The following is a 26,293-nucleotide window of genomic DNA, read 5'->3' as shown; positions in this document are numbered from 1 at the left end:
GACTTTGAATGGGGGCAGAGATATATATATCCACACAGATACCCACACAAAGAGATGAAAAATTATAATCTAGGCAATGCTGACCCAAGATATTTGGCACATGTGACAGAAAAGCCAAATGGCATAATCATTTTTGCTGGCTAATTAAAGTGGAGCATGACCTAAAGCAGACATGTCAAACTCATGATGTCACATGATGTCGTGCAACGAATCGGGACAGTTTTGCCATTGCCAGCAATGGGGTGGGCAAGGCTTCCACATGATGCATCCAGCCCATGGGCCGGCAGTTTGACACCCTGACCTTAAGGATATTATTTAAAAAAACATTACCATAAAGGGCCACCTGATCAAGAATGAGCTCAGTAGGAGCTACACAGGAGCACCCAATCATCTTTGACTGGTTTAAAAAAACTAAGTAAAACCAGAGATGGCTAATATTTGCCTTGGAAACCACCAGGGCTGTGGGTTAGACTGGGATGTTGGAAAAACATCCTTGTTAAAGTAAGTGGCAAACCACTTCTACCTTGCTGTCAAGAAAAGCACATAGATTTTTTTTCTTCCTAGCATTTTGCCTATTAGTGCAGGTCTGTTTTGGGGGAGTGGAGGTCAACTGAATGTTGATCCATTGGTTACACCAGCAACTGACTGACCTGCTTGTTGGCTGAGCCTGGTGTTTTAGGCTGAGAGTGACTGCCCAAAGTCACCCAGCCGGCTTTCATATCTAAGGTGGGACTAGAATTCACATCTGCTGATTTGACTCAAGAAAGTATTTATCTGTATCTTAAAGAACAACATACAAGAGTATGCATGCATTTGGCCAAATCCCAAAGTTTCTAGCTTTCCTGGTGCATTGTTAGTGATGTAGAAATTTGTACTAGAACAGATCTAAACAAATAATACCTTTTCTGCTAAACTGATCATATAAGGAAAATGTAAAATCAGAAGTAGAAGGAGGCAGTAGAGTAATATATTTCTAAGCCTTGAATAAACTAAGTTACAAAGAGGTTTATGGAGGCTCTCAGATAATGCTGACTTTCTTTATTAATTCTATCAGCCTGGAGCAAAAGTGTTAAAAGAATATTGCTGCAATCTATGGGATCCACACTAAATCATTAGCTTGCACAATGACATATGTTCAAATCAATAATTCCTACCCAATAGAACTTCTGATACATTACTAACTACAGAAAATAATTATTCATTATTCATTATCAGTTATCATAACTTCCAAAATTCCCACACATTCCCTTCTGAGATGCATGTCTAAGAGTTGTTCTGGAATTGGGTGATGCCAAATCTAAATAGATAGATAGCTAGATAGCTAGATAGCTAGATAGCTAGATAGCTAGATAGCTAGATAGCTAGATAGATAGATAGATAGATAGATAGATAGATAGATAGATAGATAGATAGATAGAGTCATTTTCATACAAACTGCCAAACGAAACCATAGAAATAGAATGTGATAAAACCATCCCTGATGGTTTTCACAATTACATCATAATTAACCAACAAATCTGAAATTTTGAAGGCTTCCTAAGACTACTTCTCCCATATTCCATATTTATAACAATCTTTTCCCCAAGGTATTCTCTTTTGATAATCCTCGGTAAAACCTTCTTGTTCATAAAGATCTTGAATCTATCAAAATTAAATTTGACATGCTTGATCCTTGCTATAGGGGGCAGCTATGCCTGCAAATTTATCCCACTTCTGCTAAACAAATATAGGCAGCATTCGTGAAAAAAAAAATACAACAAAATCCAAAGCCCATTCACATATTTATCTGATATTTGGCATTCTATATCTCTGAAATAAATTTCCCTAGAAATTGAAATCAATTTGACCAAATTATTATTTTTTAAATCTTGGAAGTAATAGAATCATTTAGATCATGATTTGCATTTGGGCCAAAATTTCTAAAACTAAAGAAATGTAAGGTGCTAGTTAAGGTTAAAACAGAACTTTGTATTTGGATCGAATCTCTTCTATGTGTCCAATCCACACTAATGGAACAAATGCTCAAGAACATATGGTGTATTATATATACATATTTCATGAGTTAAATCAAGGATCATGATGAGGCCCTCTTACCTGGGGCTGAGGTCTGGAGGTCCGCAGTGTGCGAGAGAGGGAATGAGAAGTTTGCTAGGCTTCTGGCCAATGAGACCGTCACTGTCAAAATGTCGCTCCTCCTGACGGCATTGTGGAGAAGGACTGTGGACCCGGTTGCAGCGGACTGGAGACCGACAAGTTCTCCTCAGGGCAGAGAACTGACGCAAATCATCTCCCAGAAGACTGCTGAGTGAACCCCGCCTTACTGGGCTATTGAGGTTGGGCAACATGATTTTTCGACGTGTGATTGTGGCAGGTGAAGGCTGAAAGAAGTCCTCAGAGTCCTCACTGTACTCCTGGATGGAAGGTAGGGTCTTCTCAGCGGCAGTAGCACAACTTTGAAGATGAGGCTGGCCAGGTGGGAAGAAAAATGTGTAGATTAATGAAGCCTATTTTACTTTAAATTTTTCTCACACACTAGCTGGGTTCTTAGAACATGCTCAATTTTCTAATGTTCTAAAGATTGTGTTTGTTAACTTTGAATAGCTTAACATGCAGCATTATCTAAACACAAGCCCAATTGGATAATTTATGATTCAGTGTAAGATGGAAACCAGAAAATGATTACTTGTTCTGAGTAATCAGAATCCAGCATTGTGAATATATAAAGTGTTACTGTTGAAATATAAATGAACTCCAGTAAGCAATTTGTGCATGAATATGTCCTTAGTTTTCAAATGCTCATTTATCATCATATCCCACTTTTTATAACTTTCAGAGTATAGATATTGATTTTGGAAGGTTAGCCAATTTTTCCCCATTTTATAATTTTGTGGTAACCAAGATGAAGACAAATAATTGTATGAACAAAACTAAGAGTAGACATGAAATAAATTTATATGCTAACCCAACACTTGAAAAATAAATTTTATGAGAACAGAAGCAATTCTGGATCAAGATCTGAACTCAAATTCATACTAGTTCACAATCTAACACAAGAATTCAGTTCACTATAAAATATAGGGCTTTTAATGCCAACTTTGTCTTACAAATTTTTATTTTGGATGGAAGATAACAATTATAGGCAATGAAACTTGAAATATCATTACAGTACCCTGAAATAGGATAAGACCACATCAAATAACCAAACCCATGTCATTGTTTGATTAAAAAAAGATGCCATGTCTGAATGCCCTCATCTGGGTAGGTCATGATGAGAGGAAGTTTCCAGAATATCCTTATGTGTCACTGTTCATCGGTCCGGAAAATCTTCTATGTCATTCTTCTGCAACTGGGTACTCTTCAGATGCATTGAAACTTTAATATGGATTTCTACACTGACAAGGAGTTAAATTCAAAGGCCTAGACAGGATTATAAGTACAACTCTCTGAGCCACAAAGGAAACTTCTCAAATTACCCCTTGCCCCCAGTATTCAGGGCTAAATAATCCCATAGCTAATGCAACAGGCAAAGGACATGGAAGAAAAAAGTCATACCATCTCCTCATCCATTCTGTCATCACAGCTATAATGGACTTGTCCTTATGAGGGTTTTTCCTCATGTTCCTAGTCCCCCAAAATATTACTCCCCCCCTTTTACTTGCTTTCTACCCTCTAGTTAATGATAGCTGACTTTAGAACAAAAGCAGATGAGGTGATAGCTATGGTGTCTCTTCCATCACTTGTTTCCTCTTACCTACTGTACAGGGGCTCCAAGATGGTTATTTCTGCAGTTTCACTATATTTATGCCAATGATCCTAAATATCATTTCTGTAAATTTATTGGACTATAACTCTCAGTATTCCCAGTGCAGAATTTCATTCACATCCACACAACTCCTCAAAATTCACCATAATCCAATGAAAAAACTTTGCCTACTTTTTTTCCTCAGTATAAACATCAAGTTACCTGGGATAAACGTGGGGATCTGGAAAATCGGAGAAGCCCCTGGAAGAAAAACAAAAATAAGAACATGAAAAGATTTAATTAATTACTTTTTACAAACCAATCCTTTGTGTGTGGGGGGGTGTTTATGGGCTTTTTGGCACTAGTGTATTATGCAATCTCTTCTCTGAATTATCAAACAGCCAGTTTCTTCAACACAAACTACATCAAAGTCATTATCAAGAAATCAAATAACATAGCAATGATCTTCAGGAGAGATAATTTTCTGCACTGGTGATGCAATAATAACTGATACTATAAAAACTGAGGACCAGCATTCACAGGACAGAGATGTCATTTATGCCAACAACTATTTGGTTTCAAGGTTATGAAGCACAAGGTAAAGGACTCTATTGAACCATGTGAAAGATAGGAAGAAGAACAGGCTCCAACCCTGTTATTCCATGCTCTATGGTTAAACCACTGTAGATATAAGATGGGAATAGCAACCTCTACAAAAAAAAAAAAAAAAATGCTCTTCCATTTGGCTTCATGAACATTGTTATCTAGCTGCTCCATGTCATCTATTTAAGATAAGCAATCAAATTAAATGATTTGTGAAGCTTAGCAATCAAATTAAATGATTTGTGAAGTTAGGGGATTAAGATTTATTGTGAGTTTGGCCTAGGGAACCCAATAGCTACCAGCTGAACATAGAGACTGGATGGCATAACTGGCTAACAATACAACCATCAGATGCTAGAATATTGCTGCTTGAGGACTAGTGTCTTACAATATAATTTTCTCTTCTCTCACCAATTGCTCTCATTCCTACCAAACAGCCTAATAGGAATACATCATACATCTGGTATGATGACACAAAAGTGTCATCATACCAGACAGGTGAAGGCAGAGAGGGGTCCATAGGCTACATTAAAATATTAGAAGGAGTTAGAAAAAAGAAGTTATCAGTTATGAATTACATCATGTTAGTCCTATACAACTTGTGGGGGGGGCAAGGCCCCTCTAATAAATTAAAAATAATCACAGGTTTAAATCACTGCTACAGAGAAGTCTAAAAATATAAAACCTAGTTTTTGAGAAAGGAAAACTGACTGTTATAAAGCAAAGCAAAATAGGTTAGATTACTTTTGGTTGATTGGCTGGTCCTAGATGAACCTGCCTGCCTGTACTCTCCTGGCTGAGAAAGTAGTCTTGAGAGTTGTTCCCTTGAGTTGTTAGTGGGGAGCATTCTTGGAAAGAAGCCTTTTCAATAGCATAACTCCCTAAGGTAAGGACAGTACATGCTAGTACATGGGAGCATACTATGCCTTTCAGAAGACAGTGCAAAATGTTCTCTTCCAACAAGCCTTGGGAGAAGAGGGTCTGAAGATTTGGTGATAACTGTCTGGGGAAGTGTAGAATTAATAGAATTATTAGGTAATTCATCTTTTCTATTTTGATGTTGGTAGGATTTCATTATTTCCAGTTAAAGCTACCTAGAATCTGTGGAGTAAGTGACCTATAAAAGGAAGGAAGGAAGGAAGGAAGGAAGGAAGGAAGGAAGGAAGGAAGGAAGGAAGGAAGGAAGGAAGGAAGGAAGGAAGGAAGGGCAACATAGATAGCAAGTTTCCCAAATTCAAAATATGCTCATTAGCTGAAAACAGTTAAAAATTCTGTGCCTAGACATTTTGATGCAAAATAAAGCTATTAAAGATTGCTAGTCAAGATAAGAATAGATAGTCATCAGGACAACACACAGCACCACCACTTGGAATATCAATATACTGAAAGCAGCTGCAAGACAATTCTATTTACTTTATGTATAGCTTCAAACTAGCTGAATATATATTTCCAAATGCTTCCAACTAGCCCAGGGGTAGGCAACCTTTGCTCTTTTATGACTAGTGGACTTTAACTCCCAGAATTCCATGCTAGCTCAGGAATTCTGGGAGTTGAGGTCCACGAGTCATAAAAGAGCCAAGGTTGCCTCCCCCAGAACTAGCCCATATTTAAAACCCTCTAATTTATTTTCTGACCATCTATGTAAGACCTATTCCCATTGATTAGATAAGTGATTCTACTCTCAACAAAAGTCTTTTTAGACCATGGCATGCAGAGCTTAGGTATTTCCTAGAAATGAATTCTAAATTCTCCTGCTGCATGAGACATTTGAGATTTTAGATTTAGACTGAGTTCAGATATAGCCTTTGTCTGGGTATGTGCAAATGTTCCTGTAAGTAAAATCCTTGATCTTGCATCAAAAGTTAAATTGTCAAATTGATTTGGAAACCCTTAATGGCAAACCTTAAGGGCCTGAAGTCTCATTCCTAGATTGTCAGGAATTTAAAACTACCATTGCAGCTTTCATTAGGTGAAATTTGTATAAACTATATGGCCACTTTCAGATATAGCAGCAATATCAAATGTAACTATGCCAGACCTGTGGCATTATTGCGTCTCAGGAAGAGAAGAGAAGAGAAGAGAAGAGAAGAGAAGAGAAGAGAAGAGAAGAGAAGAGAAGAGAAGAGAAGAGAAGAGAAGATATGCTTAACATAGGAATCCTTGATTATAGCAGGTTCACTATGCATTTTCTTCCATGTAATGAAGTAATGTATAGTGGATGTTCCTAGTCTCTCTACATCTGATGTCTATCTCTATAAATTGTGCAATTGAGGAAACAGAGTGGGCTATACATCCTTTGCTCTGGATAACATAACCAAGAGGGAATGGGCTTATATACTGTATGTAATTTCTTTCCAACATTTTGTTGAATTGTGAGAACAGCAACCAAGAATATTAACTGGAGAATTTTGGGAGCTGAAGTCCACATATCACAAAGTTGTGAAAGCTGAGAAACACTGGTCTGCATAATTATGGTAAACACATAGAATATGGAATAAAATCAAATCCCCCTTTCCTGTTCTACTTGCATAAGGCTGTGGGATAGAGACAAAATGTAAAGGAAGCAGAGAACTTCCTTTCCATTATTACATAGAAGAGCTCTTCCAGAGCTGTCAGAGTGGAAGCATGGAGTTTAGTGGCTTGGACAAAGAAAATTCCTGCGGAAGTCAAATGATCTTCACTTAGAATGACTCACTCTGCCAGGATGAAGAGCTAGAGGCACAGGGCAATGTCATCCATATCTACCTACCTCAATCTCACTACCCTCACGTAAGTTGAAAGTGAGGTCCTGCTGGATATCTGCCATGAACTTGGCAGAATATTCAGGGTACAACTCCAGAACCTCAAAAAGTCCACGTAGGCTGATGTATTGCAGGTCACAGTAGGTCAGTGCCTTGACGTCTGCATTGGTCTTGATGACTTGGTCTTTACTGGGCAGGTCAGCACCAATGAGATCTCCTTTACCTACAAAAAGTTAAGGTTTGGGATATGTATGAATGGGATAGGAGGCAGAGGGGTTATTGCTGCCTTTGCCTTTGTATACTCAAACAATGTTTCAAAGTCATAGAATGAGTGGCTCACAAGTTATGCAAAGCCATCAAATAATTTGCTTGATTTTCGTTTAGAGTTTTGGGTTGTCCTCCGTAATATGTAAATCATGATTGATGACTTAATGGAATGTGTGAGCTTAGGCCACTCTTGCTAAATCATTCCATAGTTAAGTAAATCACAGTTTATCACAAAGTTCAAATGCAAACACTGTCTGGACCTTGGGACAAGACTTTTGCCTGCTGAAGATGGATTGTATTGTTATTCTTTCTTTGTTTTTGATTTTTATTATAATTATAATAACTCTAAATTGCCTGCTTTCTCTGTTCTTACCATTTTTTTCCACAGCTATGCTAAACAGATTTACATCTGGTATTTGCATTTAGTGAGAAATATTTATTACAATTTCACTTTGACAAAAAAGAGATAGAAAAAAACCGGAAACAAAAACAAGAAAGAAGGGTTCCTCAGACTGTATTAGGGGTTTTTTTTGTTCCATGTAGAAGATTCCCTAATCCACATGGAATATTTTGTATCAAAAGAAGTAAGAAACTGCTTCTAAATTGGAATAATGGAATGGACTTAGTAGATTTACAATGAGAGGGAAGCAATGTCATGAGGAAAATGCCCCTGGAAAATGTTTTGTAAAGTTTCTTTGTGCTAAAAGAAAATGAGCACAAGCTCCAAATCTGGACTACTGTTTAGTCCCCATTGTCCCCCGACCCAGCAACTATTACTCCCTGCCCAAATGGATGCTGTATTGCCTACTCTTCTTCCTGGGCCTTACCCAAAATGGCCAGCACAATGTTGTCCTTGAGGACTTCAAAGGATCCTGAGCACACAAAATAATTTGCTTGCAGGGCATCTCCCTGACGTAATAAATACTCGCCGGGTGCGCAGAATGAGGTCTTGATGTGCAGGGATAAAGCCCGTAGGCAGCCACGGCTGGCACTCTCAAACAACGGCAACTGCAGAATGTCCTTGTTCAAGTGCATAGTAATATCAGCTCGTAATTCATCTGGGAAATCATGCAGGAGCTACAGAGAAAAGGCAGGAAGGATGCTTTTGTATGGAGTTTGGTGCCAATTAAATTTACTGCTACACCAATGTTTTTCAGCTTTGGTAACTTTAAGATGTATGGACTTCAACTCCCCAAATTCCCTAGCCAGAGGGTTAGGAAATTCTGGAAGTTGTAGTCCACACATCTTAAAGTTGCCAAGCCTGAGAAACACTGCTACATTGTAATTTCCCATTGTGCCAAGATTTAACTTCCTTTACTTCCAGCCTGTTTAAACTACTCTCTCCCATCAGTTGAGGCCAACTCACTTATTTATCAACGAGATGAGCGATAGACAATTGTTATATTTTGTAGTCTCAGCTGGAATTAGATAAAGGTGATTCCATCATTCTTTTCAGAATATCAGTTAGATCAGACTCTTTCTTTCATTGAAGCATATCTAACTGATGATATTTTAAATCAACCTTCCCTTTCCCAGACTTCCGGTGGTTTCAGCGATGACGATGGCAGCTTTTTACAAAGCTGCCCGTTCCTGGTTCGTTTAAAAGCCGCGGGACTTTGACAATCAGCTGTCCCATGGCTTGAATCTCCTCCCTGGGAAAAAGGGAGGAGGAAAGCTCTCAGGTAAAGAGCTCTCCTGCATCCCTACAATTTTGGGGATCAGAGGGTAGAGCTCCCTCGGAGCCTGAGCATCTCCGCGTTCCAGGAAGCCTTCGTCCCGAAGTTCTGGGATGAAGCAAGCTGCTGCTTCCACATCTGCTTATTTTAGCCGCTTGTGAGTACTTAAAAGCAGATGGAGCAGACCAGGAGAAATTGCGCTTAAGATTGATGGTGTCTTTAACTCCAGCAAGTACCCTCTTCTTTTTTTTTATTGTTCACTCTCCCTTTTGAAGAAAGGGAAAGTGAAAGGCAAAATGGCGATTGTCTTTCTTCTTTGATTTGCGTTATAAAGTTAAAACCTGGATACAGATTAATGTTTTAAATATAGAAGCAAGAACTTGGCTTTTATTTTTTCCTTTCTTCTTTCCTTGTTATTTTTTTAAAGAACATTCAAAAGAACTGTGATTTTTTTAAAGACAAGAATCTTTCTTCTTGGAATTTAAGAAAATGGCTTCAAAACGCCTGCTTCCTGCTCTTAAAGCCACTATCTCTTCCCCAATGACTCAGACTGTTTCTCAGAAACCAAAATCACCTCCACCCTCTCCTCCTGCAATTTCTCTTAAAGATTTACAAGAACCTTTAAAAAAGCATGCTTTGGATATTAAGGAGGAAGTAAAAGATCTTATAACTGCAGAGAGGGCTATTACAGAAGAATTATTGGAGAAAAAAAACAAGCAAGTTAGGGAAGATATCCTTTTGGCTTTTCAGGGCCTTGCTCTGCATATAGAAAGGATTGACGACAGAATGGAGGAGATTACTGAAAATGCAACAAGATTGGAATCCAGAATGGAGGAGGTGGAGAACAAGATAGAAATTACACAGGATGAACAAATTATTTCACAATATAGAGAGATGGAATATGCATTGTGTATCAGGGGGTTGAGAGAAAATCTTCAGGAGGACTTAAAGATGCTTATTGTGAAAGATATTGCTCTTAATCTTGGCTGGAGGCCTGAAATAATTGGGAATGAGATAGGAAAATTTTTTAGAGTTAACTCACGGGTTGCTAGACAGAGAAATTTACCAAGAGATGTGGTCATCTATTTTTCCAGAAGATTTATTCGTAATGAAATTATACAGGCTTTTTATAAACAAAAGTTTCAAATTGCAGATCAAGATGTGATAATTCTAAAAGAAATACCTCCCAAAATTTTAAGAGGCAGAAAAGACTTTACTTTTCTGTCTGATGAGTTAAAACATCATCAAATTCAGTTTAGATGGGAGATTCCAAGAGGAATAGTAGTGAATTATGATGGGATACGTCATAGATTAACCACAGTTTCAAAGGCAAGAGATTTTCATCATTCTATCTTAAAGGCAAGATCGTCGTCACCCCCACAAACAAGGTTAATGGAAGAGCCTGTTGTGGCAGGAGCCTCATCAATGATGGTCATGGAACAACCTGTACAGAATCTTGAGATAAAAGAGTAAAAGATGACACGAGCTGCCCATAAACGTAAAGAAAAAGAGCAGCAGCAGAAGAGTGGTGATAAAGTTGAAGGTATGGTTACTACAGAGCCTGTGGGAGGGGAAAGACCAAAAAGATCTTCGACAGTTGATCTGCAGGCATGCTCCAGAGGCTCCAGGCCGGTGGAGATGGCCAGGTTTCTGACCTGGAATGTTAATGGCCTAAATGTGCCACAGAAACGAAGAAATGTTTTTCATTATTTGAAACAACATAACAATGATTTGATATGTCTGCAAGAGACTCATATAACACTGAAGGACTCTAAATTTTTGATGAATCCTCGCTTGGGTTCACATTTTATTGCTCCAGCTCCAGGGAAAAAAGGGGGTGTGGTAATTTATGTGAAGAAAAATTTTTCATCTAAATTAATTGAGACTGATTCTGAAGGAAGATATCTCTTTGTGGAACTATCATTACAAGGCAAAAAAGTTCTTATTGTTGGACTATGTGCTCCCAATCAACAACAGAAACAATTTTACAAGTTTTTGCATGGCAAGATATCCCAGTTGGATTACAAATCGGTAATTTTGATGGGTGATTGGAATAGGGTTTTAGATTCAACTATAGATAAAAGGAGCTCTTCTAAAACTTTTACCCAAACCAAATTACCTAAAAAATTTTTTAATTTGAAAGAAGAATTGGAGCTCATTGACATTTGGCGAGAAAGGAATATAAGTGATAGAGATTTTACTTTTTATTCGGATAGACATCAGTCATTTTCAAGGATTGACTTTTTTTTGATTACTAGTGATTTCCTTTCTAGAGTGAGGAAGGTGAAAATTTTCCCCAGGACTTTGTCAGATCACAGTCCGGTGTGGATGGAACTACATTTGGAAGATGGGAATAGAAGACCCTGGAGACTGAATGAGAATTTGTTTACTCGGGAAGAGTTTGTACATAAATGTAAAGAGCATTTAAAGGAGTTTTTTGCTATAAATATGAATAAGGGTATATCGATGTCCATGGTTTGGGATGCCAATAAGGCATATATGAGGGGAATTTTGATTCAATTGAATAAAGTTTTTAGGGAAAAAGGGTTACAAAGATGCAGAGAAATAGAAGAAGAGATTAAATTAAAAGAACAAGAGTTTGTTCTTAATCCAACTGATAATAACGTAAAGGTATCTATAAAGATGCTCAAGGAACAATTTAATATGCTGATGGCAGATCAGGTGGCTACCAATCTGTCGTATATGAGACATAATACTTTTTGTAATGCGAATAAGCCTGGGAGGTGGTTGGCTTATCAGTTACGAAAGAAACAGAAAGCTAGAATTATAGAGAAAGTAAAATACAAAGGTACTGAGGTTTTTCAGCAAAATTTGATTAAAAAGAGTTTTTTTAGATTTTTACACAAAATTATATTCAAGTGATAATATAAAGGGCTTGGATATAGATAAATATTTACAATCAGTGCATTTTCCTAAACTTTCTGAGGAACAACGAAATGGGATGTATTGTTTAATTACTGTGGAGGAAATTGGTTTAGCTATTAAGCAGTTAAAGGTTGGAAAGTCTCCGGGAACAGATGGACTGACTTCGAGGTATTACAAGACTTTATCTGAAGAAATGATAGGGCCATTAAAGGAACTTTTTAATAGTATTTTGTTGGGTACACAAGTTCCTCCTTCTTGGAAAAGAGCTTTTATATCACTGATTCCGAAGGAGGATCAGGATCTCACAGAGCCTAAGAATTATAGGCCAATTTCATTATTAAATGTTGATTATAAGATTTTTGCAAAAATTTTGGCAAATAGATTAATGCAGGTTATGAAGGGCTTGATTCATAGCGATCAAGCAGGATTTATAACAGGGCGATACATGAAATACAATGTTAGACAAATTATAAATATAATTGAGTATTTGGATAAGAACAACCAGATTCCTGTGGCTTTCATTTTTCTGGATGCTGAAAAAGCCTTTGATCAATTAGATTGGCAATTTTTATTCTCATTGGTAGAGAAAATGAATTTTGGGGATAATTTTTTACATGCACTTAAAGCTATACACCAGCAACAATCTTCACAAATTGTTGTAAATGGGGGATTGACTGAGAATTTTAATATTGAAAAAGGGACAAGACAAAGATGTCCATTATCCCCATTGTTATTTGTTTTAACGTTGGAAATTTTATTGATTCAGATTCGAGAATCAAAGGTAGTCAAGGGTGTAAAGATAAGGAAGAATGAGTACAAATTGTGGGCTTTTGCAGATGGTTTGGTTTTAATTTTGGAACAACCGAATCAAGCGATTGATTGTTTACTAGAACTTATAACACAGTATGGGAATGTTTCTGGTTTTAAAGTCAATAATTATAAGACTTAAGATATTATCTAAGAATATGTCAGTTAAGGATAAGGAAAATTTGGTTAAAGCTACAGGTTTCCAGATGGTAAAAAAGGTTAAATATTTGGGAGTATACTTAACTGCTTTAAATGGAAAATTGTATAAGAACAATTATGAACCATTATGGGTAAAAGTACAAAAGGACTTAAAAGATTGGAAAAAATTGCAATTGTCATTGTTGGGGAGAATTTCAGCTGTAAAAATGAACGTTCTACCAAAGTTCCTTTTTTTGTTTCAGATGATACCTATTTTTAAAAAAGAGGCAAATTTGTATGAATGGCAAAAGGGCATTAACAATTTTATATGGGCTGGGAAGAAACCAAGGGTTAAGTTTAAGATCTTACAGGATGCTCGAGAAAGAGGAGGACTTAAAGCACCTAACTTGAAATTATATTATGATGCAGTCGCCTTAACTTGGTTAAGTGACTGGCTTAATTTAACAAATAAGGATACTCTTTTTTTGGAAGGTTGGGATTTAATATATGGTTGGCATGCATACCTGATTTTCAATAAGAAAGTCGATCGGACTTTTAAATCACATATTTTGAGGAATGCCCTACTTCGTGTTTGGAAAAAGTATTATTATAGATTAAATTATAAAATATCTATCTGGGGGATTCCCAGACATGCAATTGAGGGAACTTCCAAAGGGACAAATTTTGATAAAATCTCGTATAAAGAATTGTTAATTTGGTCTGGTTCGAATTGGCATTTCAAATCCCTAGATGTACTAAGGCAAGAAAATATTCTACAGTCATGATTTCAATACCTACAAATAGTGGATAGATGGACTGTGGATAAGAAAGAGGGAATAACATTAGAAGATAAACAATTGGTTATTCAGATTAAAAATCAGAGTCAGGCTCATATAAAAAGAATTTATAATGTTTTATTAGAGTTAGACTCGGAAACAGAATTGGTTAAAGACTGTATGATTAAATGGGCTCAGAATATACAGGAACCGATTTCATTGGACTTATGGGAGACAATTTGGATTAGAAATGTTAAATTTACACAAGCTCAAAATTTGAGAGAAAATTTTTATAAAATGTTCTATAGATGGCATTTAAATCCTAAAAAATTATCTTGTATGTACCCTAATATACAGCCCAAATGTTGGAGGTGTGGTAATAAAGATGCGACATATTTCCATATTTGGTAGAATTGCAAAAAGGTAAAGGTTTTTTGGATTATGATTTGGTGGAACATTCAAAAGATTTTTAGAAGGAAGATAAAGTTTACTCCTCAACTATTTTTATTGGGTATTTTCGTGGACTTAAATGATAAAGAAACTATTTTGATGTTGAACTTATTAACTGCAGCAAGGCTATTAGTAGGTTTATACTGGAAGAAAGATTCTTTGCCTACTTTAGAAGAATGGATATTTAAACTATCTAGTTTTGCAGAAATGGCAAAAATTTCTGCTTATTTAAAGGATCATACACAAGAAAGATATATTACTGTATGGAGAAGATGGATAGATTATAGTCAGAAAAAGTATGGAACTAAAAAGTTTCATTTATTTTATGAATGAATATTATAGTAAATATTATAGATAATTGTTTTAGAGGTTATTGGAGTTAAAGGTTAAGTATGATATTTTCTTTTTTCTCTTCTTTTTCCTTTTTTTCTTTTTCTTTCTTTTTTTATTATTATAAATTTTCTTATTATTAACCCTATATTCTGCTCTGGGAAGTGAAGGGAGGGGGGTTGGGGGTGGGAGGAAGGAAAAGTGGGGGGCAAGTCTAATATAGATAATGGTTGCTTATAGGGGTGTGGCCTGGGCACTCCCCTTATGCTGCATTCATGGGTCTGATAGGGATGAGAGGAGAGAAGGTGTAGAGAGGAAGTAGGGCAGTGAGAGGAGAGGGGGAGGGGAAGAGAGTAGGATGGGAGGTGAGAAAGAGGAGGGAAGTAGGGAACGTTTTAAGAGAGGGTGGACGCAGCCTGGGGGGAGTGGGCAGGTCACACCAATGGTTATGAATTTATTTTATTTCAAAATTGTATTGTAATTTTTATAATGTATAAATGGAAAAAATAAAAAAAAATTACCGGTAATACAAAAAAAAAAACTCTTCCCTTTCCCTTCCTATGTGGCCATTGCTAAGAGTTGAACAAACGTGCATTGGGTGAGAAAATCTGATACACAAATCATTGTTATTCTTTAAGAACTTGTTCTTAAGCTTGATGGGTTCTATTTTTCATTTACTTCCACCATCATCTTCCTTTTATACAGAGAGGGAGCTTTTTTAAAAATATTTGCCTTTAATCCATTTTTCATATTTCAGATGGGAATGAAAGTGTTTTAAATAAATGAATAAGGAGCAGCTGATTTTATTCTCTCTTGTGTGGGGTTGATGAAAACTCAGGGAGAAAAGTCTAAGAAATGTAAAAATATGCTGTAGTCCAGAATCCAAAAAATGGGAGCTGGAAAAATGTGGGTGGGGTATAATTGTTGAAAGTCTAATAATTCATCATTAAAAAAATGACAGTAAAACTTGGGGCAAATAGATTAAATTTCTGAAGCCAAGAAGAGAATAACATGTCATCCATTCATCTCTTTATCTTGAAAATCTCTTTAAAAGAGATGTGAAGCAGGAATGATTAGATTTTGATTAGAAGAGACTTGGAAGGGTAAGGGCAAAGAATTTGGGAACTCTTGACTCCTCAAAAAAAAAAAAAAAGAACTCTGAACAGGTGTGCAAACAACTACTCTGGAAGAAAACCCTTTAATTCTTTTTGCTGTTTTTCTGATCTAAAATCCATCTCTCAAAAGATGCTTTTACTCCAGGAAAAAACATGCAACATTTCTTCCTCTACTACTATTGCTCTAAGCCAATGTTTCTCATTCTTGGCAGTTTGACGATGCATGAATTTCAACTCCAAGAACAGGGGTGTCAAACTCGCAATGTCACATGACATGTCGTGACATATCACGGATTTTTTTCCCATTGCTGGCAATAGGGTGGGTGTGGTTTTTCCATGACGCAGCCACCCCATGGGCCAGCAGTTTGTCACCCCTGTCCTAGATGTCCAGCCTGCATGCTGGCTAGGGAATTCTGGAAGCTGAAATCCACACATCGACTACCAAGGCTGAGAAACATTACTGTAAGCAAAATTAGAATCTACATTATATCTTTAATTTTGTCCTCTGCTTTTATTTTATCTCTCATGTTTCCAAAATTAGGGCTTTGTTTAAATTATGCTTACCTCAGACATTTTGTAAAAGCCAAGATTTGTTTCAGAGTTACTATAATGCGAATTGATACTAGAGTCTGGACACATTAAAAGAGGCTAAGATTGATGTGCTGATGTGGAAATGTTATTTTTGCGCAAGCTATATTAAAATAAACCAGTGATGCACAAGATAAGTAGTGCTTTTCTCTGAATTTGTATCGTTTCAATAGCAATCTTTTATATTCCTAAAGATTTCACAATTATGGACTCTTCCAATCTGTCAAGAGCTATTACACTGGCTTGATATTTGAAATTGTAAAGCCTGCTCCTTCTTGCAAATAAACAGATGACAAATTCAGGCCTCTTGAATTCATGCTGTCCTCTTTAGCCATTAGACAATGTTCCCTCCCAATCTCCCTCTAGGAAATTAAGGGAATGAGTTGACCCACCTCATTTGCATCAATGCCATTGTTGACAGACCATGTGGTCTGAAAGTATTCCAGCATACGCTGCTTGAGCTGCTGGGGCAGGCGGTGGACACGGATGAAATCCTTGAGATCCTTCATGCGGGTATGATACAGGGAGCGCCGTGAGTACATGCGTTGTATGATGGCTGTCACATTGCCAAAGACCACGGCATGCATCAGAGCTGAAGCAAAGAGGAAAAATGAGGACAAGCATTTCTTTGGATTAGTGAATGACACTTCTAATAGGAGCTGCTTTCAACAGTTACAAGAGCTGCTTCAAGGAAACCTGGCATGAAAGGAATAGCCCTTCCTTATTTTCTCTCTCTCTCTCTCTCTCTCTCTCTCTCTCTCTCTCTCTTCTTTTCTCTTTGCTAATATGGATTACAATTGAGCCCAAAATTTCTGCTGCTAAGTGAAACATTTATTAAGTGAATTTTGCCCCACTTTATGACTTTTGTTGCCACAGTTGTTAAGTGGATCACTGTGGTTATTAAATTAGTAACATGGTTGTTAAGTGAATCTGGCTTCCCCATTAACTTTGCTTCTAAGAAGGTTGCAAAAGATGATCACGTCACCCTCGGATACTGCAACCATCATAAATATGAGTCAGTGGCCAAGCATCCAAATTTTGATCATGTGGCCATGGGGATGCTACAATGGTTGTAAGTGTGAAAAACAGTCATCAGTCACTTTTTTTTACTGCTACTGTAACTTTGAAAGTCACTAAATGAACTGTTGTAAGTTGAGGACTACCTGTAGAATGTTTTGGATTACAGAGGCTTAATTTAATCATTTAGATGCAGGACTATGATGTAACTCAGTGTTTCTCAACCTTGACAATTTTAAGGCATGTGGACTTCAACTTCCAGAATTCCACAGCCAGCAATGCTGGCTGTGGAATTCTGGGAGTTGAAGTCCACATGCCTTAAAATTGTCAAGGTTGAGAAACACTGATGTAACTTAACAGAGCTTCCCTTTCTCATTGTCTTTTTTTTCCACAACTGCTCTTGCATAGTTGGAATCATATCTGAGACTTTGGAAGTTGTAGTCTAAACATCTAAGTTGGGAAAGATGGTTTTAGGTGCCAGTGCCAATTTTTCTCCTATTAGAGCAGACATGTCAAACTTGTGACATCACATGATGTCACGCAACATATCGGGATGGTTTTGCCATTGTCGGCAATGGGGTGGGCGTGGCTTCTGGATGATGCATCCAGCCCATAGGCCGGCAGTTTGATACCCTGTACTAGACCATAAGAGAAGAAAAATATTTACATACACAGGATGTACTTACCACCAATAAGCATGGTGCAGATAGAAAAGATTTTCTCAGCATCTGTGTTGGCGCAGACATTGCCAAAGCCTACACTGGTCAGGCTGCTGAGGGTGAAGTACAGGGAGGCAATGTAAGCACTGCGGATGGATGGTCCACCCACAGAGATGTTGACATAGGGGGCCTCAATTCGTTTGCCCAATTCATGGAGCCAGCCTGCTGGGCACAATGAAAGGTTAATCCTCTTGGGTAGACAAGAGTTCAGAGATTGTATAGCTAGTATCATTTTTAAAATTGAAATATAATTTGTTTGGCTTTACCTTAACATAATATTTTAATTTATTTTTGTTGACATCATCAAAGAAAGCTTCTGTTTTAAATTCTGGTTTATTTTTTACCATGGTTTGTAGAATTACCTACAATAACTAGCTTTACATATACCAGGCCATGATTCACTTGGTTGTGGCTTGTTAGAAAAATAAAAATTATTTGCATTCATACAACATGATAAGCTAAACAAACCATATTGATAAAGTCAACATGTGAACACATCCAAAAGTTATACTAAGTATAATAAGGCACCTTAGAACTTGAGATTCAGAGGATGAAAGTCTCAGAGTTCTGCCTAAACAATTGTCTTGTCAAAGCAGAATAGCAAGTTAAATGCTAGATCATCAATCATTTTTTTAATTCCATATTTCAGTTGATCAAAATGGATAGGACTTTCATCATAAGAAGAAGCTTGGCATGTGGCAGATTTTGACATACACCATGCAAAGTCCCATGTTACTCAGTGTATAGTAAGCTATATGGTAGATATAGTTATATAGTTAAAAAAATTCCCATCTCTCAAAGATTTTATCCCTATAATGTTGCTGATCATGAAATGATGGGTCATATTTTTATTGTATTGTAAATTTTTAAGAGTCTTCAGCAGGAAACTATCTGTCCTGTTTAATATTTAAACCAGGAATATATTTTAAAAAATCACTTGCAGATTAAAATATATTTACTTATTATATCTTTAAAAGCACTTTATTACTTTTTAAGTATCTTGGTGGTGAACTTGCATAATACTCCTTCCTTCTCCCATTTTCCCCACAACAACAACCCTGTGAAGTAGGTTAGACAGAGAGTGACTGACTGGCCCAAAGTCATCCAGTCAGTTTTCATGCTGAAGCGGGACTAGAACTCACAGCCTCCTGGTTTCTAGGCCAGCATTTCAACCATTATACCCAAATGGCTCTCTGTAATCCTAAGATTACAGCATCAACAGATCGTTGACTATAAAAACATGGTATTAGTAACAAATTAATGACCTGGGGTTTTAAGTGTATAATATATTATTTATTAAATATTTTACTTGTTATTCAATGTCAAGTTTAGATTATGTTTGTAATTTGGGTCCTTTTGACTGTAAATAAATAAATAATAATAAAAGTTGCATCACTATTCATGGGAGTCTATGTGCGAGCATGAAGTATTGTTGATGTTGCTGACATTAATGTTCTTATGCTCCAAAGCTGCTTTTCCCTAGATTAAATCAAATTAAGTTGGATACTTGTGCAACTAGGTTGCCACAGTTTGGCAAAAACTTGGCAAAGGTGGTTTCAACCCAGTGCCCTAAAAATGTTGCGTTTCATTCAAACTCTTTCAAAAGTTTAGATTCTATCTTGCTGAAATACTGACGGTCCTGGCTATGAATTCGGCGAAGAGATGTATCTGATTCTGTTTAGTGCAATGCACACAGGATTTGTATGACAAGGGCTTCCCAGTCATACCCTAAGCTCACCAATGTCCCAGGTCACAGGGTCGTTGCTCTCCTGCCGGCCGATGACATACCAGATGCAAGCCATCCAGTGAGCTAGCAGGGCAAACATTGACATGAGTAAGGTTAGGACCATGGCACTGTACTGGGAATAGCGGTCGAGTTTCTGGAGCAAGCGGAGCAAGCGCAGGAGACGAACAGTCTTTAACAGGTGTACCAGGTATGTCTGGGAAAAGCAGGAAGAGAAAAACAGATTGACATAAAGGAACAAGCCACTAGACCAGGGGTAGGCAACCTTGGCTCTTTTATGACTCGTGGACTTCAACTCCAGAATACCTGAGTCAGCATGGCTGGCTCAGGATTCTAGGAGTTGAAGTCCACGAGTCATAAAAGAGCTGAGGTTGCCTACTTCTGTACTAGAACATTTAGCCAAAACTCCACCTGGTCACAAAGCTGAAGAAGTGGTCACAAGTCAGTAACCGCAAAGTTCATGCATAAGATTAAACATTAATGTGGTGATTTTGGGTTGATGTGTAAACTCAGCTACTATATTTTTAAACCATAATTTATTGCCTGTCTAAGAAATCATTGACTTGTGGGATCCAAATGCCACTTTTTACAATTTCCAACTCAATTTCATTTTAGGATGCCCCAAGCTCTTCTCAGGGGTGGGTGGGCATGATGAGTTTAATTCTGGACCATGGCCCTCACAGCTCTTCCTAGTGGTGTAGCACAAATGGTACCACTGGACTAAAGCCAGGTCACCGTCATCTGAAAGACAAGGTAAAACTGATAAGCCATGATTGGAGAGTAAGATACTGGACATTACTGATCCTCTTTTGTCCTCTGTGTTGTAAGGTTACCCAGCAATCTCATTAGCCAAGAGGTTGTATTGAAGGCTTCAAGTGCTTGGTCCTAATGGCATGCACACCTCAACATGCCCACCTAATGAGAACCCCAAAAAGAGATGAAAGGCAAGAAAAAGAAGGAGCTAGGAGATGTGGGATTTGCCAGAAGAAAAGACTCTAAATGGAGTTCAGCTGGAATCAGAACAATGTCTAGAGCTGCTCTGATATCCAGCTGGAAACATCTTGTCAGTTCAATGCTGAGTTTCAAAATGCTCAACTTCTCTGATTTTTTTCCGGGCTTTGAGGAACATACAAAACTTAGGCTGCAATCATGGTATAGATATATTATTAAAGAAGACAATGCCAATTTGCTGACTGGTTCTTGAGAAATTAAAAAAAAAAACACTTTAACACATTCTTTGATATGTGCCCAAAACTCACTATATTTCACAGATAGAAACAAGTGAAACAAGTAGATGGCTACATACAACATATAGACAATGATTTATTCTCCTGAGTACTAATCATTCTGTAACCCAGACAGCTGCACTTGTGAACAAGAAGGAAATATGAACACTTCAGAGGAATTCAATGATGCAGAAAAATGTTGAGCTAAAAGCTGACTAGTTTAGTGTGCATGAAACAATAATTGTCCCTTAACAAAATAAAATGGGTCAGCAGGAAGATTGAAGTTTTCTGAAAAAGTGGGCATGAGGGTGAGCCATTCATTATCACTTGAATCTCATTTCAAGAATCAAGTTTACATCTTATGTCCAATTATGTACATGTGCTTATTCATAAAGCACACTATGATCAAAGTAAGTCCACTTCTTGTTCAGATAATGTGCTGAGTTAGTATAAAAAGCCTCAGCCTCAACATTTCCCCTGAAAGCAAAATCACCTAAAGTGGGACAGATCTTTAGGTCGAGCGGGTATTAGAAAAGAGAGGGCTGCATAGTTAAAATCTAAGCTGGAGGTCTGGGATTTTGCAAGAGTAGTAATTACTCTTTCCAATAGGATAACTTCATGCGACAATTTTTATTTTATTTTCTTTCACAGTAATCTATCCCAAACCCAGTGGACTTGGGGCAGAACAATAACATCAAATGAGAGGAGAAGGAGGAGCCCAAATCTATACCAAACCTAAAACATAATTACGAAAAAGCAAGGATAAAGCCCTTATTAAATTATAAGGTAGGCATGAGCAGGCAGCTGTTACTGAAGGAACAGTGAAATAAAAGTTCCTGACAGACAGTATTCCATAAAGTGGGTGCCATTCCAGAAAAGACTACCATCTCTCATCTCTGCAGAGGTGAGAGACTTTCAGCAGGCCCTTTGTGCATCATGTCTGTCTAAGCAAATTCAGCTCTGGCAAGATGTTGAGAGGTTTAGGTCATTTTTCTCCACACCTGAGTTGGTGGTAAGGCTTTACCTTCGCCTTAATGGAAATAGATTTTTCAGCTACTTCTAATAGCAAAATAGCTGATGTATAAGAGATGCACCTCCCCCAGAACCTCACTTCCATATATACTAGCCTTATTTATGAGTCTTTAAAATATAGACTTATCTGTCACATAAACTAATGATTAACTGATTTTTCAACTGAGTTTTGACATAGTCAATTTATCATATTAAAAAGAATGTGTTGGTAAATTCAGGGGGCACAGAGATCTTCTGAATAATCTCTTTCTAAAGGGGACATGAAACCTATTGTGGAAGGACAAACAAAAAGCTATTGTTTCCAGTGAGGGGAGAATATGCCCAATGAGTATGAAATGCAGTGGGCTGAATGGTGGAGGAGAAGAATGAATGAAGTGGAATGCACTAAAATAAAAACTTGGCTGGCAAACTGAAAAAACACCTGAGTGAGAGCAGCTGCTTGGCTGCAGATTATCCCTGTGGTAAGAGCTAATAACATGATCTGTTCTTCAAGAGCATTGCAATTAATGTCTGTAAGTACAGTGTGTTTACTACTGTTGAAGCCTTTAACATGTTCCATGGATTTTCTTTTACTCATGGCTTACTAGATATTAGACACACTAATTCACACAACAGAAGAATGGATGGTAAAGGTAATGGAATTGGCAAAGAGGGCAAAATTGACTATTTTAATTAAAGAGAAGAATCCATCTAATTTTGTTTCTATTGGGAAACCATCTCTGGACTTTGTGCTTGAACTTGAAAAATAATGACACTTTAATTTTAGGTTATGATGACTACATTGACTTTGTTGTTTATAGAAATGGGTTGAAATAGATAGAAATGTAAAGCAAAAGATTGAGATTGTAACTTTTTTTTTAATTCTACTGCATTGAAAAAAGTTGGAAGTCACCACGTTCTTCTTTCTTTCTTTTTCTTTGTCCTCTTTTCTTTCTTCTTTATCTTTCCTGATTTTTTTATTTGCATCTCACCGGCTCAAGGTTGACTCAGCCTTCCATCCTTCTGGGGTAGGTAAAATGAGGACCCAGATTGTTGGGGGCAATGTAAATATATATATACATTGCTTACTGGTGTACACCGCTTAGAGAGTGCTTGCACTTAAAAGCGGTATATAAGTCTCATCAATAAAATTTTATCTCATAACAAATTTTAATAAAAATATAAAACATAAAAAAGGACTTACTAGATATTGATCCACCCTTCCTTATATATTTAGTTTAGCAGAGAAGATATTGGTATTTACCATTATTTTGGCACCTTATCATGTGAAGGCCACTTTACAGGAATAACATCTTTGACCTTGTACAATTATAAAGCATCTGCTTGGCCATGTAGCTTAAAAGCTGGTGCCTCTGAATGGGCTTCTCTTTTTGGAAATTCATCATTTGACTGTGACCTTTCTTATGGAGTGCTTTTGCTCATTGCCAGGAGCAGATGTAAAGCATTACTCACCACTGGAACATTGAAGGCATAGAGGAGGTCAAAGGGCAAGGCTGCGATTAAGTCCACGAAGAACCATGTCGCCACATAGTGGAGGCAAATTGAACGCTTATTATAAACCACCTGGCCTGATTCACTAACATATGTGGTCCGAAAATTCAAAATAATATCTGTCAAAAAAGAAAAGAGGGCGCTTAGACATTAGCCAGTACCAATTCTGCATAACAGCATGTTCTACAGGAAGGGACATTTGATATGCAGAATAGGAGTACATAGGGCTGTGTAGATTCAATACCACAAAGTGCTTTCGGGGTAGCTTTTTATATTAATTGCATTTTGCCCAGGATCTTATGGCTGTTCTACCGCATTGCCCAACTTGGTCTAGGAAACTCATAAGCAGTAGAAGATGGAGATTGTGTTTCGGTTTCTAGGAATCACAGATATATATCTTTGGAATATTAGAATTCTATTATTGGCATATTGAAATTTGTTTAACATACGTTTAATTCTCTATGAGGTAGAAAATACTGAAAACATGGAGAATTGTGAAAGTTTGAAGATTCTCTAAAATAAAAGCCTCACTAAGTCCAACACTCATATTCTATATAGGGACATCCTGGCTGTTTGGGGTAATACTTAAAAGCATTAGTCAGTGGTCAAACATTGTATATTCCATTACAATGTAGGTATAGGGCTGGTACAAGGCTGTGCTAGACACTTAACATTTGATAATAACAGTATTGTTCTGATCAGAGAATACTGCACAATTTAATGATCTAACTACTATTATTAAAAAGGTAATAATTACTCAATTACCAATTTTGTTTTTCTATTATATTTTATCCAGCATTACTGTACAGAGCAGATGCAGGATGGTTAAAAAGTATGGCTCTGAGTCAAAATGAAGTCTGCCATTATCTCTTTTGTGTCTGAAAAAAAGAAACACGCCAGATGAAAAATGTAGGGCTCTTTTTTATTCCTCAGGTTCGATCGCTTTTAGAGGCAATATAATTGTCTTAAGTCTTGAAAATGCTTAAGGCATCCATTTGAACCTTTACAATCTCTGCATCCAGATTTCCAAAAGAGATTCTGTCCCTCTCCATTTTTGAAAAGCACAGTAGCCTTTGACATGCCTCAAAAAGCTTGTTTTGATCCACTGCTGGGAGCTGACTGTTTCTTATTCTAGAACAGTGTTTCTCAAACTCAGCAACATTAAGCAAAATTAAGACTACAACGCTCAGAATTCCCATACCCAGTGGGTTGGGAGAATTATGGGAGCTAATTATGGGAGTTATTGAAGAATGTTCTAGAAATAAAGAATACTACATGATTTGATCTCTGTTCTAGGAATGTTGATGCCCATTTCAAATATCTGCTCAGATGTATCCTTTCATTCCATTGTTAATATATATTTGACTCCCCCCAACCCAGTCTTAAATCCTTACCAACAATGAAAAGCATCTCCACTACAATGTCACTGACGATGGTGCTGCGGGCAGCTGTTAAGCTGTCCTCAGCGTCAGTGAAGCAGACATTGTAGGGAACAGTTACTGCCACATAGAAAGTAGCCAGGAGGATGAGCCAGTCCCACAGGGCTTTGAAGATGCTATAGTGAAGAAGGATGAAGCGGGACTTCTGTACATAGGCCACTTTGTACTCTGGCACTGAGGGTTTGTTTTCAAAGACATCCTGAAAAGGACAAGAGAGGAAATGTAATTTCAGCTATCATCATCATCATCATCATCTCTTGAGAAGCCTCTGGGGGTTTTGCAATAGGCACTAGGCTGAAATCAGCAGTTTTTGCAGAGAAGACATCTTCCTAATCCTGCTGAAAAATAGCCCCTGGGAATGGCATTGTGTAATAATGTCATTCTCTGGAGTGGCTGGGGCCAGCTCTGCTTGATAAGATTTTGTGTGAGAGGGAAAATAGGAGAGAGAAGAGGAGGAATAGAAGGACAGGGTGGGATATAAAACAAATGGAACCCCCCCACACACACATTGTAGAATGAGGTTACCTAGTCTTCAGCCTCAGCATTCCTAAACATAGTTTTTGGAAAGCTTGGGAACAGCAGCCAGAGTTCCTGAAGAAGCTGTACCAAACTATAATTTCTATTGTATGAAAAAGTCAAAACATGTGATACATAGAATATAATCCTATTGTCTTTTGTGAATTTTATGTAATATAATTTAAATGAATTAACTTTAGTTTTTGTCTTGGATGTGTCCATTTCTTTGTCTTGTCGCCATTTCTTTTGTCATTAACATGCTACTCAAAGAGGGGGAAATGTAGCCTTCACTATGAAAAGTGTCATACCACATTAGAATGATTCCTCCCCAAATCTCTGAATTCTCTTCCTTTTATAGTGGCATGAGTGTTTGTAAGTCAATAGACTTACAATTAGTGGAGACACAAAGATGGACACTCATGATTCATATTATTAATTCATATATAGTAAGTTCTTCTTATGTTTCAGTAAAAACTGCTAAAGTAATAAACAATAAAAATTTGAAAACTAGACATATGCCCAACTCAGAAGATAAAATTATAGTGAAACAAAACATGAAATTATTAAAATCAGAACAAAGTTTAAAACATTTTGAGCATCTCAGGAAACAAAGCACTTGACATTAGTCCCTGACTTCCTCATTTTTTCATTTCAGTTGGGATAGCAGTCCATGCTGATTGCTACTGACCAGCTATTTGCTGAAAGATTGACAAAAGACCCTATCAGGGAAAAAAAAACAGAATAAAAATCTCAGGCAGCTTTAATTGAAATAGCATTTCATTCTTATTCTGAATTCATAGATCTAACATATAGGACAAAGAACTATTTTTTTCATATTTTTTCTATTAGCATTACAGCCAAGGAAGAGACAAAACTCAGTCCAAACAAACACTGAAAGGTTTTTCAAAAATTACCATGCTGATTTGTTGAACATCATTGAGCACAATATATACACTCTGAATAAGTTCCAGTGTTCTATTGATATAGATT

At 37.2% G+C, this 26,293-nt stretch overlaps 1 protein-coding gene across 1 annotated transcript in view; it reads right to left on the bottom strand.

Moving 5' to 3' along the window:
- LOC120303534 (potassium voltage-gated channel subfamily H member 4-like) overlaps positions 1 to 25,019 on the bottom strand; it is a gene marked incomplete at its 5' end in the record, with an annotated part of 43,706 nt that extends 18,687 nt beyond the window's left edge. Inside the window, 9 exons of the mRNA XM_039333203.1 lie at positions 2,095 to 2,465; positions 3,965 to 4,003; positions 7,095 to 7,309; positions 8,181 to 8,430; positions 16,512 to 16,711; positions 17,823 to 18,017; positions 19,594 to 19,795; positions 23,310 to 23,467; positions 24,743 to 25,019. Coding sequence (XP_039189137.1) covers positions 2,095 to 2,465; positions 3,965 to 4,003; positions 7,095 to 7,309; positions 8,181 to 8,430; positions 16,512 to 16,711; positions 17,823 to 18,017; positions 19,594 to 19,795; positions 23,310 to 23,467; positions 24,743 to 25,019 — 1,907 coding nt within the window. The remainder of the gene's footprint in view (positions 1 to 2,094; positions 2,466 to 3,964; positions 4,004 to 7,094; positions 7,310 to 8,180; positions 8,431 to 16,511; positions 16,712 to 17,822; positions 18,018 to 19,593; positions 19,796 to 23,309; positions 23,468 to 24,742) is intronic.
- Between the last annotated feature and the right edge of the window lie 1,274 nt (positions 25,020 to 26,293).

This window comes from Crotalus tigris, unplaced genomic scaffold (genome assembly GCF_016545835.1).
Source record: "Crotalus tigris isolate CLP2741 ecotype Arizona unplaced genomic scaffold, ASM1654583v1 scf7180000024472.5447098, whole genome shotgun sequence".
In the NCBI taxonomy this organism is placed as follows: Eukaryota; Metazoa; Chordata; class Lepidosauria; order Squamata; family Viperidae; genus Crotalus; species Crotalus tigris.
The sequence above is the reverse complement of the archived record's forward strand: the minus strand, read 5'-3'. Positions and strand labels throughout refer to the sequence as shown.